Source organism: Aplysia californica, unplaced genomic scaffold (genome assembly GCF_000002075.1).
Source record: "Aplysia californica isolate F4 #8 unplaced genomic scaffold, AplCal3.0 scaffold00237, whole genome shotgun sequence".
Taxonomy (NCBI): Eukaryota; Metazoa; Mollusca; class Gastropoda; order Aplysiida; family Aplysiidae; genus Aplysia; species Aplysia californica.
Genome location: NW_004797507.1, coordinates 288,858 through 300,279, shown reverse-complemented (window position 1 = coordinate 300,279; position 11,422 = coordinate 288,858). Strand labels below are relative to the sequence as shown.

Genomic DNA, 11,422 nt, shown 5'->3' with positions numbered 1-11,422 from the left:
GGAGATAACATATTATTGCGCAGAGCGTAGCTTCTGTTAGCCTTCACTGATAGTATTACTTTGCGCCTAACTATAAAGACTATGCAATACCATTCTCCCTTTGATCATTCTTTTCTAATGGAAGTTACTTTACTTTACCAGTGCAGCTGCGTGAATTTTTGTCTTCCTCTTGGGTTGAGATTTATCAAAACGTTACAAACTCACGGGAACTCCACACAGTTTCAAAAACAAAACGACAGACGTTTGAATTCTTGTAGCAGTTATAATAGTTGCATATGTGAGGCAGCGTGGAGGAATCAGGCTCTCGTCAAAATAATCTAAGTGAAGAAACTTGCATTTTTCCACAGGTTCTGGAATTCTTTTCAAATTTTTGTTTTTTGGCTCAACACCTTTCATGTCCCTTAAAGAACTCATTTGTGTATGGATTTTTCTGAAAAATGTTTGTTAAAGGTACAAAAAATGTAAATTTTCAGTTACCGCGGACTCTTAAGCTAAGGAAATAACTAATCTTTGGCGGCCATTTTCTCACTAATTTTACTGAAAACAGGTGAACCCCACCCCCTTCATTCGCAAATAACTCGACTTGTATTCAAGATAAAAGGATACCCCCCTCAAAAAAAAAAGAAAAAAAAGAAGACAAATGAAGAAGCTTTAAGATGATACCAATAACTCTACATGTCCAAAAATTGACGAGAGCCTGATTCCACCACGCTGCCTCACATATTATTTCTCACTCTCATTTAACTTGTCCATCCATCCCTGTAAGTTGGTCATTTTGTTGGAAACTGCCAGGGTATCCCACGTACTCTTGTTTAAAATGCAACACACTTCGGACACAGTATGAACTGTGTGGTTGAGAATTCACAAGACTATCATAGCTTCTTCATAGTTTATCGGTGAACATTTCTTGTCCTATGAGTCATCTCTGAAGTGTCAGACTAAGGTATGTTAAACAAACTACTACAGAGATGCAAATGCTGGTACTTTAAAAACTGGACACTTTTCTTAATATTATACGGGCTATCAAAGCATAGTATTTCAATCATCCGGTTATTGTGAAACGACTGGATCCAGACATATGGAGCAAGGACTTCATAATCACAAACAACGTTGTCACTTTGAGAATTAATAGTTCATAGGCGTTAACTTCACAGTTCTCAATATCATATGATGTTAGTAAACAGTCTCCGAGGCAGGTAGACAGACGGGATTGTTGAATGACAAAAGAGGTACGGGCTGGAAGAATGACAGTCGGGGACAGAAAGGCACGACACGGTATTCAACAGTTTTCTTCATGAACAGATGCCTCGTTTAGCAGGGCCAGTCATGGCAGAAATAATAAACAGGAAATATTGACAGAATTGACAGATCATGAATCAAGGAGAAGATGGAAACAAGTATGGAAACAAATGGATCAGAATCATGACCGTACTTGAAAAAGCAATACATGAAACATTACTACATCTATATATTCTACTATAATATGTTAATTTAAATAGTATCAAAATATCAGTAAATCACATGCAAACACTATCATTTAAAATAATCAGACTTTCAAAGGTAAAATATTTGGTATACATTTATAAACAGTGATTTCATTTTTAAGACAAAACGTTTTGCAATAACCATAAATTTGAACGTTCAAGGAGAGCAAGAAGAACTCCCTGAGGGCCAGAGAAAAACAGTTAAACTCTAATTGGTCGCTTTTAAGCACAAGCGGGTATCTAAAAAAATGCTGCTTTGAGAAAATCGAAAGTAAAGTTTTTGCCCCTTGTTCAGTTTTTAAAAAAAAGACAAGGGCAGTTTTCTCTATAACCAAACAAATATACACACCAATGAAACAAAACAGTGCCCATTGTTGGTGTAGGTCAACGTTTCTGGAAACCCCCGAAATCTGGGTTAGCCTGCTTGTCCTTAAAAGATACCAATTTGTGCGCAGAAGATTTTCTACTTCTTGTATCCCTAACATGACAGTGACTGGAAGCACACAACACTCTTGATACCCAGACCAGAAAGATGTATAACAGATATCGAGTTTCCACACACAGCCTGAAAACATCGAACAAGTAGACTGATATCTATAGGCCTTCCTAACAAAGAGGTAGAGTGAAGATCCATATGTGGGTGTGCCTTGTTTCATCAGTTGAACGAAACGTTCCTTCGTTAACAGTACTTTGCTTCTAATGTACACAAGGAGTATGCACAAGACTTAGCGAAGCGTATGTGAATTGGTTGTCTATGAAATGGGATCTATTTCAAGCTACCGTAGTGACGTTTTCAGATTTGCGTAGTCTTCCTCTTGTTTAGCAGACAGAGCAGCAGTTACGATAAATGGAGTCTTGCCGTAACAATGGCGTAAATGGCAGTTCATCAAGATTTTCTCATATAAGCGCAAAAGTACCACCTTCTCAACCTAACAACACATACTCATACACCCACACACATACACATACATACATACATACATACATACATACATACATACACACACACCACACACACACACACACACACACACGCACAAACAACAACACAAACACAAACGCACAAGCACACACGTTAAATAATCATTAAATGCTTACGTCCAATCTCGAAAAACGTAGTTACTAACACCTCATACTCACACCACACACACAACTGCTAAAATAAGCTCCCCCTCTCGTTCTCTCTCCCTCGTTCTCTTCCCCTTCTCCCTCTCTCTCACACACATACGCATACACAAATACACATATTATACACGAGCACCCATACGTACACACGATCGAAACCAGACTTATTTCAACCAAGTGATAAAAAGGTTTACCTCCAACAAAGACATCTAAAACAACAACAGAAAGGAACAGCGACAACAACAAAGAACTACTTTTTTCTCTTTTTCATAATCCCCAGCAAGCAGATGCAACCGCATTATAATCATCCATGACAAAAATACCGCAAAGAGTACATTATGAACAAACCATTTATCTCTAAAATCTGGAGATGAGCAAGTTGAGAGAGCAAGAAACAGGAAAGAACCACAGGGGCGCAAATTGTACAGAAAGTTGCTATATACATAATATCACATTACAGATGGTTGCAGATGAGCCAAACAGAATATTGCAACATGGCAGTGGGGGTTAGAAACACCTCTACAACAAATCTGCATGTTATGAGGGTTGTAACATCAAGCAGAAAGAACCACATTTTGTTAGAAACTCACTACGTCATGCTCATTATTGATACACATAATGAATATTATAGAGTATTTCAGCGATCTGACCTTCGTAAAAGACTTTGTCGCTTGACAGACCAAAACCTTTGCTACTTCAAAAGTCAAATGAAATATTACACTGTTATTCAGTCTTTTTCAGTAAATGATTAATTTTTAGTGTCTCGAGTAAAGCGAACTTGAGCTTCTTTCAACTTCATGCAGGATTTGTGATAACAAGAGGGTGACAAAAAGTCTTCTTCTCCTGATCATGAAATAAATTGAAAAGAAATTCTGTGCCTAAATGATATATTAGCATCATTATAGGGCAGGAGAAAGAAAATCACCTCTTTTGATTTACCAGCATGTGTACTACACTTTGTGGCTGACCGTTTTGTTCGAAAATCGGCTTGCATGTCGTATCGTGTCAGCTAATAACAGTTACTAAAGTGTGCCCTCGGGTTGAACTTGAAACTTACTAACTAATGCTAACTTTCTGTCATTATGGGTAACCTTTTCTGTATAGGACAGGACAAAAGATCAACCATTTATTCATGTCAGTTACTCTGACAAAATAAACAACACTAGCTCTTAAGAAAATTAACGTACCTCGTGTATTCCACACAAAGTTAAAAGACATTTATTTTTTCTAAGTTAAAACGAGTTTAAATCATAATGCTGGCTCGCGGAAGACGAAAATTAGGGACCTGAGCAGTAGTCAAGCATGCAAAAACAGTTGTCCAGTTTGTGGCACCTAATACAGCCTAATTCTTGCAATCTGATCAACGATCATCATAAAAGAAATTCACAAAGATTGATGGCATGGCTTTCTAGAAAGAATACCCAAAGGTAAGTAATAACAAACGAAAAGGATTAGTGGGCACAGACTAAGTAAAACAAGAACTGGTTACTTTTTGACACAAGTGAGAAACGTTTGTAAAAAGAAAAACCTCTACAGGTTATATAAAATTTAAAAATGTTTTTGGGAACACATATTGGTATCAATTTATGCTAAAATGAAACAGGAAATGAGATTATTAAATTTAGAAAACACAGCAAATTTCTGAAAACTAAACACAGATTGCAGTAACCAGTTTCTGAACTATTAGAAACCAGAGTAAAATCCACTTTTGAAATTCAACCTTCGTACTTTGTGTAGGTATAACAAAAAGTTAAAAAACCCAAAGCAACAGTGATTCGTCTTTCCTTTGGCAAATCCTAAAACTTTTAGTTCCTACAATCTGAACAACAACAAACTGAACACAGAAAGCAAGTGTCCTGTAGCAAATTCAAGGTTACAACTATTGAATAAAAGTTTACACGGGATCAAATGAAGCAATCACGAAGGCAACGTCTACACTAGAACTAGGAGGGAACTGTGGGTACACTTTTTGAATAACTGTGACCTAGAAAGAAGTCTCTTTTCCCCCCATATCATCTACATTGACGTACACATTGCCGTCATTGTCACGTGGTCTTCTCACACTGACGTCATTGTCTGCCTCTCGCGGAGATGACACGTAAGAGAGTTCTCTTTCCTCGGCGCTAGGTTTCATTTTGTCCACATTGTTACTAGGAGGTTCCCTCCCTTGGCTCGAAGAAACTGGCGCCTGACTGGGAACTCTGCTAGATTGCTGTGAAGGAAGATTCGTGGTTGGCTTCGAGCTCCCCACCCTCTCACTAGAGTCCCGGCTAGAACCAATAGAACTGTTGGGCTCCGGTGATGTAGCAGCAGATGTACCTGAATCTTCTTTCGAGAGTTTCGAAATACCTCCCGGGGAGGACGGTACGTTGTTTGACACATCTGAGAAGGTGGAGGAGGACGCCGGGGAGGCGGGGCTGTCTAAAATGACGGGGTCATAGCGTCTGTCTTCGTCGTCTTCCGCCGGAGGAGGAGGGGGAGGGACGAAGGAACGCACGGGGGGAGGGGGCGGGACGCGGGAGCGCGGGGCCACGGCGGGGGTGTACAGCTCCTCTGCCGGTGGTGCTGGAAAACCTGTGCCGTGAGCGACAGGGGGTGGAGGGAACGTCGAGGGCGACGTTGGAGGGGGAGGTAGAGGCGGCGAAGGCGAGGAGACAGCACGCCCCTCTCCTCCAGAGCTGGTTGGCGACTGTGCTAGAGCTTCGTCGAACGTTGGGGGCGGGGCGTGAATGTCGAGGTCAGCGAACCGTTCACTTCCTTCATCGCGCGGGGCGGGGCCTCGACTGACAGGCCTAACCACGCCTACTCCTGAACTCCCACGTTTATCGTTGTCCCCCGGTCTCGACTGCTGTGGGTAGGAATAACGGGAGCTGGGCTCTAACACATCTTGAGGGTAAGAACTGGGATATGAAGAGCGAGCGGCGTTTAGAGGCTGATCGGTTCGTGGAGGATGCGTCCTCTCGTCTGGGTACATCAGTGGTTTGTCCAGCAGATCGTCTTCATCGCAATCGTCGGCACCGAGCAAAGGTCGACTAGATGTAGGGTCAGAGGTCACAGCGTTGCTGTCACTTGGTTGTTGACGTCGACGTCTTCGAGCTGCTGTCCCGTTCTGAGTGGGCGGAGCATCTGGCTCCCGCTTGAAGGATCCCTCACGGCTTTGCGTGCAGGAAGGATCCAGGGAGGCTGTGTGTCTGTGGCAAGAAAACACAAATTTGGGATATGGTTATAAGCATTTCTACATAAAACGAAAGACGAGGAAGAGTAAAAATCACCCAAACCCTAGCCATAAAAAGAGAACAACATCAATTCTAAAACAAGTATAAAAGCTATAACAGAATATCCCCCACAAATTCAAAATGTCAGTTGCGATCTTCTTCTCCTTCCTCTTCTTCTTCTCTAAGGAATTTCGCGTAAAGTGCCTTTCCCAAGGACTTAACGTCGGACCGAGCTGACCAGCTTGTTTGGACAGCAATACAAGTCAGAAGTTGGAAAAACCATCCCTGCATATTACTAATAGTAATTTAAATATAATAATAATATAGAGTGAGAGACACCAAAGACAGAAAATGACCAGTTGGACCACTGTTGGGTAATGCCTTAAACTATTTAGGCATCAATAGGAAACTGGAATTGAATCCTTCGTAAAAGAACGGGATTCTTCAGAGGAACTTCAAAGCGAAAAGAAATCTTATAGTGGTGAGAGCCTTAAAAACCCCGGACACCTGATTCCCTTTTCGTTCTTACGGTTATTTCTTCAGCCTAACAAAATCAACGCTTTTCTTCTCTTATCCCGAGGCCTCAAGTTTATGAAGCCAGGCATGTGATAGCCTTCTAGTGCAAGGCTCTAACGATGTTCTCAGTGTTCCTTCTCGCCATAATTATTGAAACATTAGGTCTCATTCTGAAACAGAACACGCAAAGAAGGCATCCCGAGGCAAACATGAAACACAATAACGTTTTCTATATTAATACAAGAAGGGTTACGTTCAAAAGAGTATCAGGGCACCTTCGCGTATCAAAGGGATATTTCGTTCTCTAATCATGTCTGAGCTCAGTACTATGTAGATCAAACTTGAGTACAATCTACGAACGAAGAAGGCACAGCATTAAAATTTGTGTCAGACTCCTAGGTCGTATTAATTTGCTTTCAAAGCTGTAGGCAATACTAACCCTTTTCCAAACAACATTCTTTCTGTTTCTATTCTGAATGTATTTTCTTAATTAAGCTCGCGTAGAATGTCACTTCTTGACGTAAAGGAAGGGAAAGATTAACTCGTTTACTTATCAAGCAGCTGTGAGCTTCTATAGGTTGCAATTAAACACCGGGTGGGAAATCTGATTATCTGAAAACAAGACTGCCTTGCTCATCCTTCCTTTAGCCACGAACAAACGTTATCAAGACTACAAAAAGTATACCTCTTGCAAATAGGACAATCACAGGGAGTGCACAATAGACGGACAGTGATGCCAGCATAAAAAAGGCACAACACAAACAACAGAAGAAGTAGCAGCACTTCAAAAATAGCACGGACATGAAACATCAATAATACAATATTGTTGTGTTTTCGCGTCGCTGTTAACTGTGCTGGTGTGAGATATGAACTTGACGGCCATATTCGGAATTTAAATTCTAGAGACTCTAAGAAATTGTTTCTCAACTTTCAGTTGTTTCCTCTAAGCCAGATGTCCCTACGAGGGACCAAGTGCAACGTTTACTCTCATTCTCCCCATTTTGTCCTTTTTCCATCTGCGTCATAGGCTTCTCTTCTCTCTCATTTTGCACCTACGTAATAAGAGCCGACTTAATTTTACTCACGCAATCTGCTTTCGTAGCTGCGAGATTTTGAGCAGGGCCAGATCCAACTCGTGTTTCACTTTCCAGAGTTGGGTTTCACACAGTGGGTCCTTGCATTTGTGCTGGCGGTGGAAGTCTATCGCTTCCATCACTGACTGCTCGAAGGTCAACGACTGACCCATGCTCTGAAAGGAAAATGAGGGGTTTTGTGGGGTGTACAGAATTAAAAAAATTGTTGCTTGAAAAGAAGCCTCCCCCAAAAAACCAAAACAAAAACAATTAATAAAACCCGTTTCGCAGTTAGTAGCACTATAAGTGTAAATTCAAAATTGAAAGAATTGCAAGGACAATGTTACATTGGGAAAGGGACATTACCTCATTTTCTGAGAGTATATTCTGCAGCATTACATTATTATTTAGCGCTTGGACATAATAATATGTGCATTATAGCGTGTGAGCCCTTCACAGTCAGCAAAACTGTATAGTACTGTAACTCCTTGTTGTCAGGTATATCTCCGGAGAAAGTAAAATTACTTCAAACTGTCATAAACAATGCTGCACGTTCAGTTTTCCAGAAAAGAAAGCAAGACTCTGTTACACCTCTTTTACAGGCACTGTGCAGGCTTCCTGTTTAGAAAAGAGTTATGTACGAAATGGCCACTCTATGTCATAGGTGCTTGAATGATAATGCGCCATTCAAATTCATGAAATCTATTTAGATTGTACATTCCAAAAGGCAGTGTAGGTCATCAGCTGACAAAAAGAAATTTCTTTTACCATCTATGAATCTTAAAACAATGGGTCAAAGGGCATTTTGATATTAAGGCCCCCGAGATCTGAAATGCTCTGCCAAGCAGTTTAAGAGAGATCAGATCCTTTAATTCGTTCAAATGTCAGCTAAAATCATTTCTGTTTTTAAATTTAGGAGATAAAGATTCAGAGAGAGTTTTTGTTTAGGTCAGATTACAATGTTACTGCTGCAAAGCGCCCAGAGCCTGTGTACTTTAATCGGGGTGGAGGGCTATATAATTGCCATATATTATTATTATTATTATTATTATTATTATTATTAATATTATTATTATTATTATTATTATTATTATTATTATTATTAGTATTATAATATCATTTGGAACTTGTTTTGTCAAGTAAAAAACCCAACAAAACCCAAACCATAGACGTGTTGTAAGGGAATAATCCTTATAAAAGATTACAGTTAGCAATAGCCTGATTCTTTTCTTTGTACTAATGAGTATTGGCTTTCTCTCCTATTTGCCAATGAACAACTTCAATGATGAATGTTTATTCGGCGAATCAAGGACCCTATCCCCAAAAACAAAACACCCCCAACATAAAAACAACAACAGCAAGAAAACCAAACAAACGAAAAAAACCCCACCCACACTGTAGTAGGCCAATTGCTAAACCTACCAAGCTGACCAATGAGCAGCACCCTCGCCTATCCCACTTCCGTAAGGATTTCCGGCCAAACCGGAAGTAGACATGCTCCATCACCATGAGAACGAGGCCCAGTATGACCCCGCCCCCGAGGAGGATGAAGGCGGAGGTGAAGTTGAGTATACCCAACGTGTGGCTCGACACGCCTGTCTCCTTCTTCTCATGACACGCCCCCGCCAGCCAGAACCGCTGTAGCCGCTCTATCTCTCCTGAAAAAAAAATCAATGATACGATAATATAAGATCGTCTTAGTTTTAGTACGTGTTTTACGGCAATTGCAACACAATAAGGTCATATCAGTGCTTAGTTTTAGTTTAGTTTTAGTAGAGGTTTTACGACGCTCGCAACTGCATAAGGTCATATGAGCGTCAGAAGATTAGAGGTGTTACGAGAGAGTAACATACACAAAAAAGAAGGAGGGGAGATAAGGACGATAGATGTTTGATAGAAAGAAGAAGCAAACCCCACCAGAGCACCCGCCAACCACCCACCATATCAGTGCCGAAGTTTAAAAGTGTTACAAGAGAGTAATAAACACAAAAAAGAAGGAAGAGATATAAGGATGATAGATGTTTGATAGGAAAAAAGGAGCAGACCACACGACAGCACCCACCAATCATCCACCTAATATAAGATAAGGTGAGATAAGAAAAGATACAGTAAAACTTTATTGTTCCAGAGCGAAATGTTTTTTGGCTGTGCAGGACCGAACAAACACATGCAGGTATACATAAACTTTTACATTATATATCACTCTCATTAAAAACCCAGTATGAACAGAAAAGTAAAGCTGAGATCTGAAAGGGCCTCTTCATCACTGAGCAGCGCCGTAAGTTGTTTTTTGAGAGGAAGATTTCAAACAGTTTGATTTAATCTGTCCTTTAAGGTACAATGAAAAAAAATAAAGATGGCATTGCCTTTGTTTGTTTTTAGCTTAATAAAAGTTTCACTGCACTTGCAACACAATCAGGTCACAATCTAAGTGAAGAGGATTGGAGGTATTATTAGAGAGTATCGTAGACAGAAAGAAGGAGAAGAGATAAAGACAGAAGATGTTCGATAAGAAAGAAGGACCTCACAACAAAGAGGGGGGGGGGGGTATTTGCTTCTGTAAAGAGAAACACATCCGAATAATAAAGATTATTTAACGCCTAGGAACAAGCAAACCAGACAGAAAGAAAGATCAGACGGAAAGAAAACCGGTCAACCCCCCGAGTTAATGAGTTCATCCAATCCAGATTGTAACAGGAGAGAGGTGGCTGGTTTCAAGACTACTATAATCTTAGGACATCACTTCATTATTATCATAATCATCATCAAACGCCAGATCTGCGTCAGGCATTGGCGATCACGGTTCTCCACATACATTCCATTCCTTTGCTCGGATGCTCTAAAAAAAAACTACATTATCCTGATCTTTCCCGGTTAACCATCTGCTTAAGTTTCCCAAAGTAAAGTTGATCTGGGTCTACCTCTGCCTAGTTTGCCTTTAATTTTGCCAGTGAGAGATAGATGTTCAAAGCCTTGATGTGTATTCAAGTATCCAAGAAACTGCATTTGTCACACAATTCAACTATTAAAAAAATCAAAACGTATTAAAATGAAATAATTTATTGTGGAGGTCAGAAGTTGCTGTTAACGACTTCCGTCACATTTAATTAGGTTCACTAGCCGGTCTGGTTTTCCTACCGAATCTGATCAAACAGATTAAACGAACTGGATTAGCGTCTGTCTGAGCCATGTGAAACTAAAACACAGCTAATGAAGTTCAGGCAATAGAATCTCCTTCCTAGAAAACAAAAGCGCGCACGAAAAATTAATTGTCCAAACATAAAATGTGTCACGACACTGTGGAATCAGGCTCTCGTCAGTTTTTGGGCGTATGACGTCATTGGTATCATCTTAAAGCTTGTTCATTTGTCGTGTCTTTTTAAATGAACATTTCTTGTTCCTTTGATAGGCGATTTTCAGTAAGAAAAACACACAATAGTGTTTTAAATGAACATGATAAGCTCTGAGGGAAAAAAAATCAATAAAGATTGCCCAAGTGCTGATAAATGTCTGTTTCTTTGATGTTATTATTTTGACGAGAGAATGATTTCATTATGATGCCACACAAATTCATTAGATAAAAACAGACTGTTTTCCAAAGTTGAGATGAGAACGCTCTGTTTTATTTATATTACTACGCTTTTCACAATATGTAGCGTTGTTTTCTTGACATTAAATAAGTGCGTAGTTCGCTCATGTAATACATACTTCATTGCGCTGTGAACATGAAACTGAATGAAGCAATCATCATATCCGAAAGGTATTTCGCAATGATCTACTCCTACTTTTCTCAAGAATTGCAAACATCGTGACCCAAAGAAATGTATCGGTCTGAGCGATAAAAGCTTTTAAAAGAGTGAATTTGAGATAGGAGAAGGCGCTGGTCCAGAAGGAGCTTAGGAGAAAACAGAAAACAGACTAGGATTGAGAAGCTAAAGGTTAAACAGAAAGACACAGCAGGTGAGTGTGTGTGTGTGTGTGTGTGTGTGTGTGTGTGTGTGTGTGTGTA

The 11,422-nt window shown here is 40.1% G+C and overlaps 1 protein-coding gene across 1 annotated transcript in view; it reads right to left on the bottom strand.

The window, feature by feature from the left end:
* Positions 1 to 2,681: 2,681 nt before the first annotated feature.
* Positions 2,682 to 11,422, bottom strand: part of LOC101860416 — a gene marked incomplete in the record, with an annotated part of 54,960 nt that continues 46,219 nt past the window's right edge. The window contains 3 exon segments of the mRNA XM_035970214.1: positions 2,682 to 5,800; positions 7,426 to 7,589; positions 8,836 to 9,071. Of these exon segments, the coding sequence (XP_035826107.1) occupies positions 4,594 to 5,800; positions 7,426 to 7,589; positions 8,836 to 9,071 (1,607 nt within the window).